This window comes from Condylura cristata, unplaced genomic scaffold, assembly GCF_000260355.1.
Source record: "Condylura cristata isolate star-nosed mole 26May11 unplaced genomic scaffold, ConCri1.0 scaffold00006, whole genome shotgun sequence".
Taxonomy (NCBI): domain Eukaryota; kingdom Metazoa; phylum Chordata; class Mammalia; order Eulipotyphla; family Talpidae; genus Condylura; species Condylura cristata.
This window is the reverse complement of record NW_004567107.1, coordinates 50,588,964-50,607,167: the sequence shown is the minus strand read 5'-3', so window position 1 is coordinate 50,607,167 and position 18,204 is coordinate 50,588,964. Positions and strand designations below refer to the sequence as shown.

Below are 18,204 nucleotides of genomic sequence, written 5' to 3'. Positions count from 1 at the left end.
CTCTGACAGGCGGTGAGGTGACTCCGCCCATTGCCTGGCCCCGCCCATGAGTAGGGTCCCAGGCGGGCGCCCGCTGAAGGCTGAGCCTCGTCGCAAGCACCTGGTTGGTTGCCGCATGGAAGGGCGGAGCGAGGCGGAGCTCAAAGCGAGGGGGCGGCCTTGTGAGCTTTGGGGAAATGGATACCCTGGGTGTCTTAGTGCAACTGGGCGGGGAAAGCGCGAGTGAAGCCGTCCTCTTCCTCTCTCACTGGCGCTGGGCTGAGCCTAGAGCTGAGAAACGGAGTCATCTCTGAGCTCCCTGTTTGGTGTTTGGGCCACGGCAGCCGGCGGAGGAACATGGCGCTGGTGGGCAACCGGGCAGAGCTGGAAGCGGACGAGGTACTGGCCGGTGGGGAGTGCGGCACTGTCCCTGGTGCGCGGGACGGATGGGCGAGCCCCGTCGCGAAGGCCAGGGTCCCGCCCCCTTGGTCCCCAGTCTGGGACCCGAGGCCAGGTCAGGGCCTGTGGGTGGGGGTACCGGGTTTTGGTAGGTCGGCCCTACGTAAGCCAGAAGCGTGTCTGCGGCGCAGGGAGCGGAGGAGCTCCGAGTTTCGGGGCGCCGGCACTGAGGGATGGTGGGGATGGAGAATCCTGCCTCCCGCTGGCTGCTGAATGGGTGCGAGCGTGAGGGAGCGCAGGACCCAGCACTGAGTTGTTCGCAGCCTCTCCAGGGACACTTGGACTTTAATGAGGGTTCACTTCGAGGTCCTGCCCCTGGCTGGCCCTCTCGGGGTTGTGGGATCTTCTCTCGACCTGGGAATCTCATCTTCTTTGGAAGTTTTCTGGAGTCAGAACCGAAAGGCTTGCAGTCGATGGAGAGGGGGACCCTGGAGAAAGCAGCCCTAGGGGTGTCTGCCCGAGTGGGCCGGGCCGAGGCTGCCGAAGGGTGGCAGGCTGGGGACAAGAACGGCAGCCCAGGCACTGGTCCTTTCCTGTCGGTACAACGGCGCCCGAGCCTTTCCGAGACAGGTCCCCAGAGTCCGTGGGAGACGGAGAGAAGGAGTTTCCAAAACCGACTCTGACCTCTAGTCACTACGGTATTTAAGTAATTACCCACTTCCTTCTGTGGCCGGCGCGACCGGGTCTGAGCACCTATGGGCGAGCACCGCGGACCTGTTGATTTACGAACTGTTTCTTTCTGCACTTAGCAGCTTCTGGAGAACGCTCACTCTTGCCGAAAGTTGAGGCCGCCGGTGGCGGCGGCGGCATCCACGGCTGCTGCCATTTTACTCGACTTGAATTTTACAAGTCTCTGCCTGAGGCTTGGTTTCAAATGATGTAATAGTGGAAGATCTGGAGGAGGTGGTTTAAGATTCCTGTCCATCTCTTTAATGTCGGGGAACTCCTGACAATAACTACTGTATTTTCAAACTGGTCCTAAAAGTAAAAACGGAACAGAATAGAACTAAAGCTTCTGTACCTCACTGGCATACAAGAGGGCAAGCCGAGCAATCTAGAAGCTTTCTTACAGCTTGTCCTTTGCTGTAAGAAAGGGCCCGGAGACCACAGATCAGTGACTTACAGTTTGCTTACTACACATAAAGGTAAATAATGAAATAGCACATTTGTTGCTATTTTCATCTGTGACAAACTTTATTTAGCTTTAGGCTATCTTTGTGGTGTGACCTGGAGCCAACTGGTTTTTGTTCTTCATGTCTTAGTGCTTTGTTGATCAAGGTAGTAACACCTATGTGGTGCTTTGACTAGGTAGTCATCCCCTTCCTCAAAACTTTAGTTACAGGCTCCCTGTTATATATTAAATATCCTTATGCCCAGGAGGATCTCTATAGTATGGTCTCTAGCTATTAAACATTTTGTCAGTGTTATGCCTATATTGTAAAAAAGGAAACAAAACTGAGAGTAGCTAGTAAATTCAGAGTGAAAATTTTGAATTCCAGGTTGACCTGTAAGAGATTTGCTACACCTAAGGTAATATAATTGTCCAGGTCAGGGGATTGTTGAGAAAGGAAGGAGATGTTATTAATTAACACTTGGGCAAGGGTATAAGCTGGGATTGCCCTGGGCATATTGAGACTTTTGGCCACCCTGTCTATGCCCAGTGCCTACGGGATGAACTTAAGTATTGCCATGTATTAGCTAGGGAGGAGGGTTCTGGGGTGAGGTTAGGATTCAAACTTTAGAGATACTGACACATAGCTACATGGTAAATATTTTATTTGTTGAATGAATGCATGACTACCAAAAAGATGTTGCTTAACATGTTCTCAGCTTTTTTGCCATATCTTTCTTTCACTTTATAAATTTACTATCTATTAGGTTCATATTCATGTTAGGTATTGTATTTGTACAAATTGATGAGCAAAGTACACGTAGAATTTTTTGTTTATGCCAAATTCACTTTTGCCCTTCATAGTGAACCATTTCCATTGGTACTAATTTAGCAAATATTTATTGAACAACTGTTCTATACTCAAACTTGGTAGGTGCCTTAGAAAGAGATGACAATGTTTTAGTTCTCTAGGATTCTTGATTTGAATTGAGAGCAATGACATGTATACTATAACTCAAGGACAGGCACACATGTAAGAAATAGTGCATTGTACATAGGGAGTCCCCAACTTTAAAGCCAAAGCTAGTGACCTTGATTGAGCAATTTCTCAATCTGTTAGAACTTTTTCAGCTTCTTCAGCTGAAGGAGGAGGCACTGTATGAGTTTGTTTTAAGTCTATGCTTTGGTGAGGAGGACACTTTGTGGGGAGAAGGGCTAGTAATATGGAAATCCCCTTTCTTTCAAAGTACCCAGAGTAATAGAGATGCTCTCAAGGAGCTATGCCTTGGAGTGTTTTCTTGGGTGTTATTCTTTTTTGTTAGTTTGTTTTAGGTAGGAGGAGGATAATGTGGGAGCACAGGTTAGGGCTTGCATTCTCTAAATAGGTTTTGTAGCAGGGCAAAAAACATCTTAGATACTACAATGGTTTGTGGCCGTCAAGATTTCACTCGTCAAGATTTCACTTCTTAAAATTTAAGTTTTTTTTTTAACTGAATTTATGATATTATAACAACACTGACATTAGTTTATGGAAGATATATAGAAAATTTGCAAAGTCAATACCACAAACCAATGGGGAGTAGATAGCTATGATTGGAGGACTTTTTGTCTATGAGTTACTTGATCTTGAAGTCAAAATGTTCTCATATGAAATAAAAGTTAAGCTCGCTAAGAATAATGTTTAAGAAGAAACTTTTAATTGTTTTATTTTTACAGGAAAGATAACACTTCTGAATGTCTCTTAAAATTTTGGTTATTTTGCTACTATGTAGAAATTGGTAACTTTCATATGTAATTTGATAATTATGTTTTACTCTAGAATTACATTGAAATTTACTCAGAAGATATCATTATAAAATTAAATGTTAATAGTTTAAATATTTTAAATTTGAATTTTAACTAAATTTTTTGGTTAGTCATTCTGAATGTATTGACTATAGAGTTTTCTTTCTATTTACTTTTTAATGTAGAAACAATATACCTCTGTGGTATTAAAATTTTGTGAAAATGTGATTAAGGAAACATATCTAAAGTGGATGTGAGAAACATAAGTTATATAACAGCATAATTTATACTGGTTCATTTCTAACAGGGTATCATGCCAGTTTCATGTTATAGTTAATAAAAACATTTCAACAATGACAAATATTTCTAAAAAGTTTTCTTGAAGAAAGTTGAAAAACACTGTTAGGAATAAGAAATGCTTACATGACAAAGGCTGACATGGTTTGCTTTTTATTTTAAAAGATGTTTTCTTTCTTTTTTGAAAAAGATTTATTTATTTATGCATACAGAACTGGGGAACTGGGGTACAGGCCAGAGCTGCAGGGGCAATGAGAGGATTCACCAGAGACCGAGTGGGGAGCAGGACAGGCAGATGGACGAAGTACACTGCTGAGGGGAGCAGTGGGTGAGATAGGAGAGGGCTGTTACCTGTGGATCACCTCCAGGGCAGGGATCCAACTCACACTGAAGGGGCTGTGGCTAGCTTGCAGTGCTATGTCCTAACCTTTTGAGTCACTAGACCGGGCCTGGCTTGCTTTTTTGGCCCAGGGTTTTTTAGATTTAGAACTTTCTCCCCATTGGAATTTTAGATGGAGTTTTGATAAAATTGACCTCATAACCTCTTTGAGTCAGATTCATTCCTTCACTCCACCAGTGTTGGTTATCTCTCAGGTGGTAAGTCTTTGGGTGCTAGAAATACATACTTAGAGAATACAGTGTATTGCCCTGTAGAGCTCACACTCTAGCAAAAGATACAATTGCGCAAGTAGCTTCTGTTGATTTTGGGTCAGGATGGATTTAAGTAGGAGGACCATGCAGTTAATCATCTATAGCAGGGCACTATAGTGTAAAGGCACTTTCAGTCATGAACCTGGATGACAGGTGCAAAGAGGGATGAGGAATGGCAGGGACTTTAAAGAGGTCATTGTATTTGAAACGGGTCTTAAAGGGTGTGCAGGGTTTTTCTGGGTGGAGTAAGTGTAATATGGGTTGGGCCTTGCTGGACCTAAGATGGGCACATAGTGGGCTCAGTAGGGCATTCTGCACATGGGAAGCAGAGTAGTGAGAGGCTGGCTCTGTAAAGGCCAGCTCGCATCATGTAGGCTAGTGTCTGGTGAATCATGCTAAGGAGTTTGGGTTCTATGATCTAAAAGTTGGGATTCTGGGAGGTTTTTTTTTTAGCTTGGCAAATGTGATGAAGTTGTTAATTTGGGAAGATAAATATGGTGAAGTTGATGCAGTCAGATTGTGGAGGTGGCAGCAGGAAGGGAAAAGAGGCGTTGGCAGCAGTTAACGTGGGAGGTAAAGAGGACTGATGTAGTGTAGAGGTCAGATTTGTGGGATTTTCCAGTGTGAACATGGAGGAAATTGCTTAGGGGCCTGGTCCCTGGTTTGAAGATCAGTGATACGGAGAGAGTGGGAAGGTGCTGTTCAGTGATCTATATAAGGCTAAGAGGTGGTGGAGTAGGGTTCAGCCCAGCACCCCTTCAGGTGGTTGTAAAGGATTGGGAAAGACTTCACAGAGAATAAACTCTCCTCTGGAGTTCACTGTGAATTTTTTTTTTAAGTGAGGAACATTGGCCTTTTGTTTATGAGTATATCAATTTGGGTAAGGTTAAGAAAAAGCTTTTGTAAATTGATTATGCTGGTTAGTGGGAGGAAGAAAATAGCTGTAACCATTAGCCTCACGTCTAGCTCAGGTTAACAAATGCAATTTTCCTGAAATGGTCAGTCCTGAATCTTAAAATCTCATGTATATATATTTTTTGGGTCTGATTATAAAATAGTAAGTGAAGAGAATTATTTAGTCTAATCTGATGTATAGGATATTGGTGTTGGAGAGGCAATCACAGTTCTCACCTTGAGAGTTATAGTCAAGTGCGGGATGGGGACAGGGATATAGACAAATACATGTGAGCTCTGTGCAGAGAGGAGGGATGCCAGCATGGCTTGGGAGCAGAGAGGAGGGTACCTTTCCCCAGGGGGGAATGCATAGTCAGAGATAGTTTTCTGGAGGAGTCTTAGGAATTATGGATTATTTAAAATATGTAATTTATCTATATATATTTGACATCATTGTTCATTTTTGTACAATGTTTTCTTTCTTTTCTCAGGTGTAGTCCCCATGGAATTCTCACCACTAATTCACCCATGCACCATCTCCATAGTTCCTTGTTCTTTTCCCGCCTTCACTTTGATCCCTTTCCCTCCCCCTCCCATGCAGAATATCTGATTTATAGTTGTTTGTTTTTGTTTGCCTTTTTCCCTCCTCTGTATTCCTCCTACAAGTAAACCATCCAGTATTTTTCTTGTTCCTTCTGACTTATCTCACTGAGCATAACCCCTTCCAGCTCCATCCATGTTGCTGTGAATGGCATTAGATTATCTTTTTTTGATTGCTGAGTAGTATTCCATTGTACATATATACCACATCTTGATCCAGTCATCTATTTTTGGACATTTAGATTGACAATATTAATTCTAAACATAAATGGAATTCTGGATTTTGCACAATAAATAGGAGCCAGCAAAGTAGAAGAGAGTTGGGGATGAGGGAACTCTAGATGTGTGTCCTAGGGGGAGCCAACAGCAGCATAAATCACAGAGGTGAGGGAGATGAAAATGAAGCTGCAAGAATAGGAGGGGCCATTGGGAGACCCTTCATTCCAAATTGTGGCAATCATGGTATGTCTTTAAGGGTCTAAGCTGAGGAGAGATATGGAAGACCAGCACTGTAGGTGTATGGAGTCTTACTGGAGGGAGACTAGGCAGAAGGTGGGGAGACAGGTGGTTTTCTAGTGTTTTGATAGGTGGTTTGTTGAATGTCAGGCCAACTGAAGGCCCAATTATGCAAGGATAGCTAAATAGAATAAAATGATGGATGAGAAGTGGTTTTGGGGCCTCCGTGGTGGCCTATGGGTTAAGTCTTAGTGCTACCACTGCTACTGCCCATCAAGTGGCCTGAGTTCCATTCTCAGCTAGGGAGCTGACCCACATGGCACAGCAGACCTCTCCTGTCTCACTCGCTGCTTCCCCCAGCTGTGTATTTCAGTAGATCCACCTGTTCTGATTCTCATTCTGTCTCTGACGGTTACTCTCACCCCCTGCACTGCTGGCCTAGACCCCAGTTCTTCTAAACAGAAATAAATAGATAAAATATTTTAAAAATGGGGGGCAGGGTTTGATCCCCTGGAGCAGATGGTGAGGAATGCAGATACAGCCAACTCTAACCAACTCTGGACAGCTCTTTGTAGGGATGAGTCCAGAGAGGGTAGAGCACACTTGGCCTCTGAGGGGAGGGTTTTATCTGCAGGTTTGCTGACCTGGTTTCTGACCAACTAGGTGACTTAGAGCAAGTCCCTTTTACTCTTTTGGGCCTTGATTTCCTCATTGGTACCAAGAAAGAATTGATCTTGATGATCTGTTCCTGAAGTTCTTAATTTGAACCTCTGTTATCTAGAAGGTGATATTTGAATCTGCACTTTGAGGGGTGGAAATTCAGCTTGCAGCCCATGGAACAGATCACTTGTTCTGCTTCTGGGCAGAGGGCTGGGGCTTGGATGAGCCTTGTGGAGGTCAGAGTGCTGGAGGGGAGGGTGTGTGCAAGTTAGCTGGTTGAGTGTTCCTGCAGCTTCTGTTAGGTCTTGAGTACTCCAATACGGAGTTTGGCTTAGTTTTTTGTCTCTCTTATTGTCTTCACAATAGGGAAACAGAAGTATCCCTTGTGTCTGGGGAATGTATTTCTTTTTCTCTTCTCTCTTTTTATATTGACAAAGGAAGCAATGATGAACCCATTTCCTGGTTTCATTTTCTCCTTTCCCAATTGCTTTCCCCAAGTACAGCTTTAGATTGTTGACTGCATGCTACAATGCAGTGGTTAAGGAGATAGACTAGTCAAACATGTTTGAGCAATGCCATAGGCTTATGTTTCAACACAGAATCTTATCCTAAGTTTTGTGGTACATATGGAGCCACCCTGACGTCCTCGCTGGTCACCCTGTGGTCAGCAGGACCTGTCATCACTCCTCTTGGTCAGTATTCACTGACCAAGAACAAGAACAGGTCCCCTCCTGTCCAAGCAAAGCAGTGTGGAGCTTCTGAGGTGTGGCCAGCATAGGTTATGATCCAAACTCCCCACTTGCTGTGTGATCTTGGACAGATTATTTAACTTGTTGATATTCCGAAAGGGATAGTGAGAATCTACTTTACCAAAGCTCATGGAAATTCTCTTAAAAATGCTCAATGTTTTTACCCTAAGATGGTGCTACCACTGCTCATTATTTATAGATTTGATGAAGCATCTGCAGTGCATGCTTTAGTGTAATCAAATATGTTTTTACCTCATTTTGGTAGTCATTTGAGATGAGCATTCTGCAGACATGTACATCTGCAAATGGAAAGGAAGTGACTGGCCCAAGGTCTCTCAAGTTGCTAACACATAGAATCAGGGTTACAAGCCAGGTGCTCTAACTCTACATCTAGTGCTCTTTCCACTAGGTCAGAGGGTGCAAACAGCACTGCAAACCCAGCCTCCTCCCCACCATTTTTGTAAATAAAGTGTTACTGGCACACAGCCAAGTTCATGCCTTTTCACCTGCAGCTGCTTTCGTACAACAGTAGTAGAGTTCGTTGGGATACAGACCAAATGGCCTAAATATTTACAGGTCCTTTAGAGAAATGTTTGCTGACCTGTGACTAGGTGGTTTATAGTGGCAAGTAGGTCACTATGAATTAAATTTTTCTAATGTGTTGTGAGTCTTATGAATTAAATTACTTGTTTATTTAATACTCATCAATACAAAAAGACTAAGAAAAAATATAAATCTATGTGCTACATCTCTTGAAGTAAGGATAGATTTATGTCAGTTTTGATTTCTTCATCTGTAAAATGAAGATAGTAGGACCTTCTTTAGAGGGCTGTTGTGAGGACTAAAGCCTATAAAATGCTAGCATATGGGGCTCAAGCATTGATTCTTAGAATGAAGTATTTTAAAAAATGTTTAATAGAGATAACATTGGTTTATATTGTTTTATTTTGCAAGTCTAGGATCCCTCTTTCAGTGCTACCACGGCACTCCCACCACCAGGCACCCATTGGAACCCATCACCATGGTCCACTGTTAGCCTGCACGACTAAAGCATTATGCTGTGGTGCTTGATGTTGCTTTTCCAACCTAGTAAGTTACTGTTGTTTTCTGAAGGTCTCCTTACCACGGGTGAGGTCCCTCAGGATAAGGTGTACTTACTGTTCAGGCGAATCCCAGGATTCCAGCTGGATCAGTTCTGCAGGTTTACAGTCCTCTTTTCCCTGAGGGAAGAGGAAAACCACTTCCCACAAAAAAGTCTGGTAAACGTAGGTTTCCCTTTAAGCAGAACAGTGTTAATATTTGTTAATGAGGGAAGTGGCAATATTTTTCAAAGTGATGCTTGCTCACTGACACATATATGGTACAGTGGGTAACATCTTCTTTCTCCAAATGTTTTGCTGTGCTGATATCCCTGCCGCTTTAACCGTGGTGATTGTCATGATTTTCTTACAGAGTTTTCATGTAGCAATGAGATTAAATAAAACGCTGTGACTTGGAAAAGGTATGCTTGAGTGAGCTACTTCGTACAAGAAGTTTAAAGGTGAAGGGGAAGTGACGGTGATGGGCAGTTCTGGGCAGAGCTGGAGGGAGCTTTAGGTTTCTTTCTGTTCCCCAAAGCAGAGGGCTATGCAAGAGCTTGCTTTCAGAGTTCAAGTGCATTCTTATCTGGCTGCTTAAAAATCTGTTCACAGCTTCTGTTATGCAAACACAGCCTGGCACCTAAAGCCTGACTTAGGCTCTAGTTCAGCTTTCACTTTGGAATGCACCAAATCAGTTGGGTAGGGCAGTGGGTGTCTTATAAGGTAGACATTCCTAGATTCCACCAAGAGGGATTCTTAGTAAGTCTGACGTGATTCCCATAAGTTTGCATTCCTAACACAACCTTTGACATCAGCCATGCTGTTGCTTGAAGTTCCCCTTCCTTGCTTTATTTCCCAAAAGACTGACCTCTCCCACTTGCCAGTTTTTTCACATGCCATTCCCTTACCTGGTGAATTCCTCTTCATCATTTAAGACCTCTTGGTGGCACTTTTTCTCCTTTGCCTGTCTAGTTACTCCCTTCTTTCATCTCCTCCAGGAGCTCAGTCACTATTTAGCATTCATTGCTGCTTCAAAAGAGAAATATTTCCCTTTTGGTGTACTTGCTAGAATGCCCACCAGGGATGGGGTATTAGTGCCTATTGTTTCAAAAGGAAAGGTGGCCCTTCTCCATTACAGAAAGCAGTAAAAGAAGACCTTGAGTACTTTCTAGCAATGTGCTATTTTTAATCCTCTGAGTCAGGAACAAGTTACCTGTATATTATATTAGCATTATCTCAGTGCCCTTAAAAAATAGCCTTATTGAGATAGAATTTGGATGCTTTTAAGTGTATATTTCACTGCTTTTAAGTGTATATTTCAGTGAGTTAATAAATTTACAGAGTTGTACGCCATCACTACATCCAATTAAAGACCGTTCACCTCACCCTGTAAAGATTTCTTGTGCCCATTTGCTCTCATTTCAGTGTATTTTTTACATTTAAAATAATTGAACAATTAAAAATTGCCAGGGAAAAAAATGTCAAGGTAGAAATATCAAACAGTGGCCATTATATAGGATGGAGATAAAGTAACAATGTTAAGCAGCAGAAAACAAGACTGGGAGCAGAGCATACCGCGCGGGCAGTGCTTGATGTGGAGTGCTTCACTCTTCCACCCTGATGGCATCAGAGAGCAGGGGGAGGACTGTGTGAATGGCCCCATGAGAGATGAATACTTTGTTCCATTTGCAAAAAAGTAGAAAATGTATAGTATATGTGGATGATGGTTTTTCCTGGTTTTCTAGTTTATTCCAAAAAGGATGCTATTTGTCCAACATTTTTGACTTCCTGATGAGAAGATGAATAAGCAATTACATTTCTAACCACTTCCACTTGAATGAAAAGGATTGTCATTTTAGCTTAATATCAAGTGAGATGAAGATCAAACAGCCAGTCTCCTTTTAGGCGCCCCTGAAATTAAGATTTGTTGTGTTTCTACCTAGGAAGGCATGTGTTGAGAGGAAGACCATGGGTGGGCTCCCATGTTAGCAACCATGTGGTGGCGTCTGCTGTTTGTTCACCGTGTGACCTAGGCAAGCTAGCTACCTGGCTTCCATTAGATTTCTTGAATGTCCATCCTCTCCTCATTAGTCATATGGGAATTTTAATGCCCATCTCAGGAAGTTGCTTGTGGATAGTCCTGGACCTTCACCCTGGTTCTCCTCTACTATAAATGCTTAGTTGCAGCCATTAATTTGAATAACAGTTCTGTGTAGACTTTGCTTTTTTCAGTGCAGGAAAGATTAAAAGTAAGATTGTTTCAAATATTGCAATAGCCATATTGAATGTCTTCATATTAAATATTCACTTGCTGTTATTAAGTTAAAGATTGCATTCTTTTGGGGGGAGGAGATACTGTTTTAAATACAAGCAATAATAAAAGTCCTTTTGGCAAACTGGCTCAAGCCAGGTAATCAAAAGTAAGATACTCCTCATGTCTACCATGGAGCTAGATGAAATAACATATGCAATCTAGCTGGAAGATAAGGAACATTCACAAAATGAGGATGATCATAATTTATTCATATACTTAATGCTTTTGGAAGCCTGAGGCATTCACATTTCTCACAATTTGCTTATTTAGTAGTAATAACACGCATATGGTGGTATTTCTCACAACCTTTCAAAAGTGAAAACATTGAGACTCATGGAATTCTTTCCCATGACATAAAGCAATCTTAATGTGATTTCAAAAACAGTAGAGATGACTTTAGTAAGGTGTGAGACTCCACAAATCGAGTCATATCAGTACCTATATTTAAAATTTAAAAAGTAAAGCTGCTAAATTAGCATTTTTTTTCTTCTAAAGATTTAGCTGCTTTTATTTTTTTTTTTAACATCCATTTGTGATTTGTGGAGGAGGAGATTATATTTTTATCTTAGGTAAATTAAAGTTCTGTCCATGTCAAAACTTTGTGGCCGCATACCTTGAAGTGTAGGTTTCTCATGGCAACAGATTAGGCTTGACAGATTAGGACATGTGACATACTTAAAGGAACTTAAGGGTCTTTTATGAAGACCACAGTGCATTTCAGTTATGGCAAATTGAAGAAAACTGCCCTTTTTAGAATTGTGTCAGGCACAAGCTCAGCCATTAGTAAACAATTCAAAATAGCATTGCTCAGCCAGAAAAGATATCCCTATCCCTCATCCTTGATTTTCTCTGGTCCTTCAACTTGACCTACCTTTGTTTCTACATATCTGTCATCTGCTAGTCCTGCCCAGTTTTCTGACAAAACAAGTGCCATACTGCATCATGGCCGCTTCCCTTTCTCTTCATTATAACCATTGCCCCTCTCCACACCACTGTCTTCCCCTGCAGTAACCTCTAGGAGAAAGTATCCCAAGTGCTTCCTCTTGCCTTCTGTAATTCACTTTCCATTATGCAGTCCAAGTGCTCACTTAGCAAACATTGATCACATGTTACTACCTTGCCAAAACAGTCTAGTGGTTTTCCATAACATAAATAAAATCTACACTCTTTCCTGTGGTCTTTGTAGTCTTGCTTTTGCCTTCATCCTCCAGTTCAGTTCCTGCTCTTTACCCACCATGTTCATCACCTTGCTTCCTTTTAGATTTCTTGAACATACTGAGTTCTTTTCCACTATAGTGCTCTTGCCTGGGCATTTCCCCAGGCTGGCAAACTTCAACCGCCGGTCACATGACTAGCTCACTATCAGCTTTCTGTCCTTGATTTAAAGTTCAGGTTCCAAATGTGGCTTTCCTCAGGTTCTATCTTCAAAGCAGCCTTTCTCTTTATTACATATTCTATTTATTTTCTTTTAAATATGATCGCCATCTGTATAATCCTGTTTATTTTCTCCTCTGTCACCTGTGTCATTCTGAGAGGTTTCACTGCAGGAAGAGAAACTGTGGTAGGTAGTTTAAGTAATAAGAGTTGAAGACAGGAACTAGGTGTTTACAAAATACTTAGGGGAGGGAAGGGAAGCTGAAGGAGTGGTTCTAGGCTGATCTCAGGAAATGACCCTCAGTCCCAACCAGAAGTGATTCTCTAGGGGTGGTGTTCATATTCTGTGGCTGTTGATTCTAGAGCTAAGAGTTTTCAGCTTTTTGCAGCAGTGATTCAGGGATCTGGAAGCTGGAACTGAGAAACTTCGGCTGCTACTGCCTTTTGTACTCCGGAACCTGGGGAATGGGTGTTGGAGAACTGCTGTCGAAACAGCTGCAATTTTCCCTTGCTTGTTTGACAGCAGGAAAAAAATCAGAAAGGGAAAATGACTTCTGTCTTCCGGTTCTTGCATAGATATATCTTAATGGATGTAAATATTTTTCTTGCAGTCAAATCACTTCCTTTACAGCCACAAATCTGCAAAACTCAGGAGCTCCTGTGTTTGTGAATTGTATTGAAGTTCCTTAAATTTCTGTTTTGACCTCTATTATGGGACTCTGTTTCTAAGCTTTTTAATTTTGGCACTTCTTTATTTTCAGATTGACAACATATTTTTGCCAGTTTTTGCTATAGCTAGCTCTTTCTCAATTAAAAAGAAATTATATAAAAAACCTGAGTTTAAGAGGTATGCATTGTTATTCTGATGTAAATATCTGCAGTCCTTTAATTTCCTCTCCAAGTATTTAGAGCAATCAATAAACGGTATGTTTAGAATTACTAAAACTGACCTTTCAATGGCAGCAAATCAGGTAGACCCTTAATGTTCTCATTTTAATAAAGCCCATTTTGTGATGTACATTAAGTATTTCAATCAGTGGCTACATACCTCAGTTTTCATTAAAGGAGTCAGACAAATGATTGAGGCATTGCTAAAATTTAGATCTGCTTCAATCATTTTGGCAAAACTGGAGTTTTATAATAAGCAAGGTATTAGAACAGAAGGGTAAATAGAAATTTAAAAGTTGCCTAGGCCAAATTTGGGATAAAATTGTGAAGAATTATGTTTGGAAATGATTTAGAAGACTAATATATTGTATAGTCCTATTGAATAATAGACAATCTTTGAGACCATGTTGATGATAACTAGATAGAAAAATGGGGAAACTGGAGAACTTTTGCTTTCAGTAGTATGGGCCAAAGACTGAATGCTGTAGAGGGAATGCTGGAGGGGTGAAGCTAGTTTTTAACTGTCTTAGTAAAGGTTGAATTGGGTGGGTAGCCATCACCATATGAGTGGCTAGGGGCAAATTTGGGTGAAAAGCATATTTATCTGCACTTATTTTGTTTCACCAGAGTCTTATTTGTTGTAAGACAAATACAGTAACTAAGCAGTGGAGCAATCAGGCAACACTTTGGCCAGGTGATCAAAATTAATGTCACCAAGGAGAGCAGTTGATGAACATCTGTGCCTCCTGATATACATGACCTGACAAGGACACAGTGTCCCTTCTGGAGAGGTCTAACCTGAATCTGGTCATGAGGAAACATGAGAGAGACTTTTAATCAGGAACATTCTATTTTTTAAAAAAGGAGAGGAGATCTCTACTCTCCAAAAATGTCAGTGTCATAAAAAACAAAGACTGTGAAAATGTTCCAGAAAAAAGGAGGGGAAGGAGTCCTACAAACATTGACTCTAGACTAGATCCTGTACTACAAGGGGGAAATGTTATACAAAGAAATTGATTGGTCAACAGACAACATTGGAATATGGAGCAGGTGCAAGTAGTTAAGTGCTGTATGCTATAAAATTCAAGATAATAATTATATGATCTAGTATATTAATCCTTTCTGGCAGAGATTAGTGCTAGATTCTGCTAGCTTTAATGTTTTCATATTTTATTGTCCTCTGAAGAAACAAAATGCCAGCCTTTTGTTTATGATGGGATTGATTCAGTAAGTTTATTTTATGGTATAGTTTATTTCTCAACATAATATAAATGTAGAGGTAGGCATTTAGCTTCTTGCTGAAAATTTCTTGGGAAATTTTGGTGGGAGTAGAGGAGAATTTAGTCTTAACAGAAATGAGTGTATTATATTAACGTTTTCTTAGTCTGTCCTAAAAGAACAGAGTATAGTTCTCAGCTTCTTGCTTTGCTAGCACCTATAATTCTCCTGAGGATAGCTGTCTTGGGGGGGAAAGTACTCTCTGAGTGGTGCAATATCTGGACATGGAACTTTCCCCTGAAACAGTAACGAAAGTAGTAATTTAATGAGAACTGATATGACTGGGCACTTTATGGACCAGACACCATGCCAAAACCTACTTATACCTTATTCTTCCAGTCCTGCAAGATTGGCATCATTGCTAGTCCCATTTTACAATAATGAATATGAATCTTAAAGAAGCTAAGTAACTTTTTTTTATTTTATAAATTTATTTTTACATCATTTTGTACTTTTTTTTTTTTTTTTGCCATCTCAATTGTAATAATCCCCGCGGGTTTCCCATCACTAAGTCACCCATATGCCATCACCATAATCCCCCACCCCTCTGTTTTTGATCCAATTCCCCACTCCACTCCCGCAAAATGGCTCTGGTATGTGGTTGTTCATTATTTTTGTTATTTTCTCGCCTGGTCCCTTATACTCCTGCTATGAGTGAAACCATCCGGTATTTTCCTAAGAAGCTAAGTAACTTTTGTAAGGCAACATAGTTATACAGCTGATGGTGGGATGCTAGGTCATGTTCTTGGCATTATTTCCCACTGAGTTTAAAGTTTAAAGACTGGAATTTTTGGTAAATATTTCCACCTATTTTATACGTTATTCACACCTGTTTCTCACTCTGTCCTTAAAACAACCACTGGGTAGAGAAGGAAATTTGATGTTTTATCCATTTGTGCACAGTTAGGTAAACTTTTTCTGAGTACAGTCAGGTAATGATATTTTCAACTTTGTAATCATGTCTTAATTGATCTACTCACTTCTGCAGTTGTTGTAAGAGAAATTAGTAAATGATGGAGCGGGCAGTGTTATAGTAAAACTTTATTTGTAAAACCAGTCAATAGACTGGATTTGGCAAATGGATTTGTTGATTTCTGTCAAGGTGGACTCATCTATCTTGGGAAACTGGGACGCGTCAGCTGGAGCAGGCCAATCTAGGATTCTTAGTGCCAACTGCTCTGCCCTCTGCACTCTCCTGCCTTCTCCAGACCAGCACACAGCTTCACTCCCCAACAATATAATCAGAGTAGCTCTGGTTTTGTATTGGATGAGATTGGGTGTGCTCAGCATGGTATGGCCATAGACTTGTATTGGATGCTTTGTGTTTTGTGCTTCATGTATGAATTATTTAATCTGTGGACAGCACAGTGGGAGGGGAAACTGAAGCACAAGCAAGAAAAATAGCATGACCAAGCTCACAAAGTTGTGAGAGGTGAAACTGGAATTTGAACCTAGGTAGGCCGATTCTGAGCACGTGAGCACAAGTCCTTTGGCCTGATACTCTGGTGCCAAGGGCCTTTTTTTGTTTTGTGGTCACCTTGAAACATTATTATTCAAGAATTGCCTTTTCTAAGCACTCACATTAAGTGACATGATTCTGTGATTTTTTTTTTTTTTAAGATTTATTATTTATACTTACAGAAGTCGGGTACAGGTCAGAGGTGTGGTGGGTGAGAGGATTCACCAGAGACAGAGTGGGGAACAGAACAGGTCGACTGATGAATTATACTGCTGAGGGTAGCAGCAGGTGAATCAGAAGAGGTCTGCCACACCATGTGGGTCAGTTCCCTGGCCGGGGAATCAAACTTGTGTTGTAGTGGGTGTGTCTAGCTTCATAAAGCGGCGATTTAACCTGTTGCGCCACCAGGGAGAGCCCAATTCTGTGATCTTTTAAAAAGACATATACGGCTCTCCCTGGTGGCGCAGCGGGTTAAAGCACAGCACTGAGAAGCTAAAGCCACTTCCGCATGAGTTCGATTCCCGCCTGCCCCGGAGGTGACCACATGGCGTGGCAGACCTCTCCTGGCCTGCCCGCTGCTCCCCTCGGCAGTGTACTTCGTCGATCTGCCTGTTCTGTTCCCCACTCTGTCTCTGGTGAAGCCTCTCACCGCCCCTGCGCCTCTGGCCTGCACCCCAGTTCTGTATGCACAAATAAATGAATCTTTAAAAAAAAAAAAAAAAGACATATACTTGGAGCAGAGCTGCCAATGGGAATGATAACTGCCATTTTTCTATTATAACTAGAAAGTTTGACAGTTGAGCAAGATGAAGCAAGAAGTTTCTTTTTGCTCATTTTTAGGGTGCATTGTAGACTTTCAGCTGTTCAGCCATTTTATGGCCAAGAAGATTATTTATCAGTCATGTCAGTGCTGTGCTGGATACATCAAATACATTACTTAGTTAAGCTCAACAACAATGCTGTAAACTGAGTGGTATATTACTCACATTGTACATGTGGAAAAATAGCAGCTCAGTTGTGGAATGCTGGATAAGTTCATGAAATCCTTCCTTATATGGTCCTTATGAAGATAAGTTGTGTAAATGCACACTAAGGATTTAGAGCAGTGTTGGCCACTTAGTGGTGTTAGTTGTTATTAAATTGTAATGGTGGAGGAGAAATGTTCACTTTTTGTGATTAGAAATAGAATTAGAAATAAACATCTAGCAGCAACTCTCCCACCCGCCTGTGACTATGACGTATGTCTCTTTACCAACCTTCTCCCTTTACAAACATCAGAGGCAGGTCCTCCCAAGGCTGCCTGCCTGGGGCCTTACAGGCCTCTCTTTTAGCAAACCTACCCTGTCCCTTCTGTCCCTTTTAGGGGTGGTTCTTTCTGCCTGCTGGTGTCTGTGCAAGTACCCTTTCTTCTCCTTCCCTTCCCTCCCTTTTCAGAATAATCTGGACCTTTTGAAATATATGTGTGTGTGTGTGTGTGTATATGTGTGTGTGTATATATGTGTGTGTGTATATATATGTGTGTGTGTATGTATATATATGTATGTATGCATGTATGTATGTGTCACATAGTACTGGGTGTTACTAAGTGGAATTTAGGATTAAACATTCATAGGGAAAATTATAATTTTGTTTATTTTAATTTTAAAATGCCTAGAGATGGTTTCAAAATTAAACAATTAAAAATGTTAATACTCAAGTCTGGGCCCTCCCTGGTGGTACAGCTGGTTAAAGCACTGCACTAAGAAGCTTAAGCCACTTCTGCATGAGTTCGATTCCTGCCTGCCCTGGAAGAGATCCACATGGCCTGGCAGACCTCTCCTGACCCACCCGCTGCTCCCCTCAGCAGTGTACTTCGTCGATCTGCCTGTTCTGCTCCCTACTCTGTCTCTGGTGAAGCCTCTCACCCTCCACATCTCTGGCCTGTACCCCAGTTCTGTATGAATAAATAAATAAATCTTAAAGCAGAACAGGCAGATAGACGAAGTACCCTGCTGAGGGGAGCAGCGGGCAGGTCAGGAGAGGTCTGCCTCGCCAGGTGGATCTCCTCCAGGGCAGGCGGGAATCGAACTCATGTGGAAGTGACTTTAGCTTCTTAGTGCAGCACTTTAATCCGCTGAGCTACCAGGGAGGGCCAAATCAATAAATCTTTAAAAAAAAATGTTAATACTCAA

At 41.6% G+C, this 18,204-nt stretch overlaps 1 protein-coding gene across 1 annotated transcript in view; it reads left to right on the top strand.

The window, feature by feature from the left end:
• Positions 1 to 203: 203 nt before the first annotated feature.
• Positions 204 to 18,204, top strand: part of TTC39B (tetratricopeptide repeat domain 39B) — a 110,090-nt gene continuing 92,089 nt past the window's right edge. Inside the window, exon 1 of the mRNA XM_012721597.1 lies at positions 204 to 378. Within this exon, the coding sequence (XP_012577051.1) occupies positions 337 to 378 (42 nt within the window). The 5' untranslated portion in view covers positions 204 to 336. The remainder of the gene's footprint in view (positions 379 to 18,204) is intronic.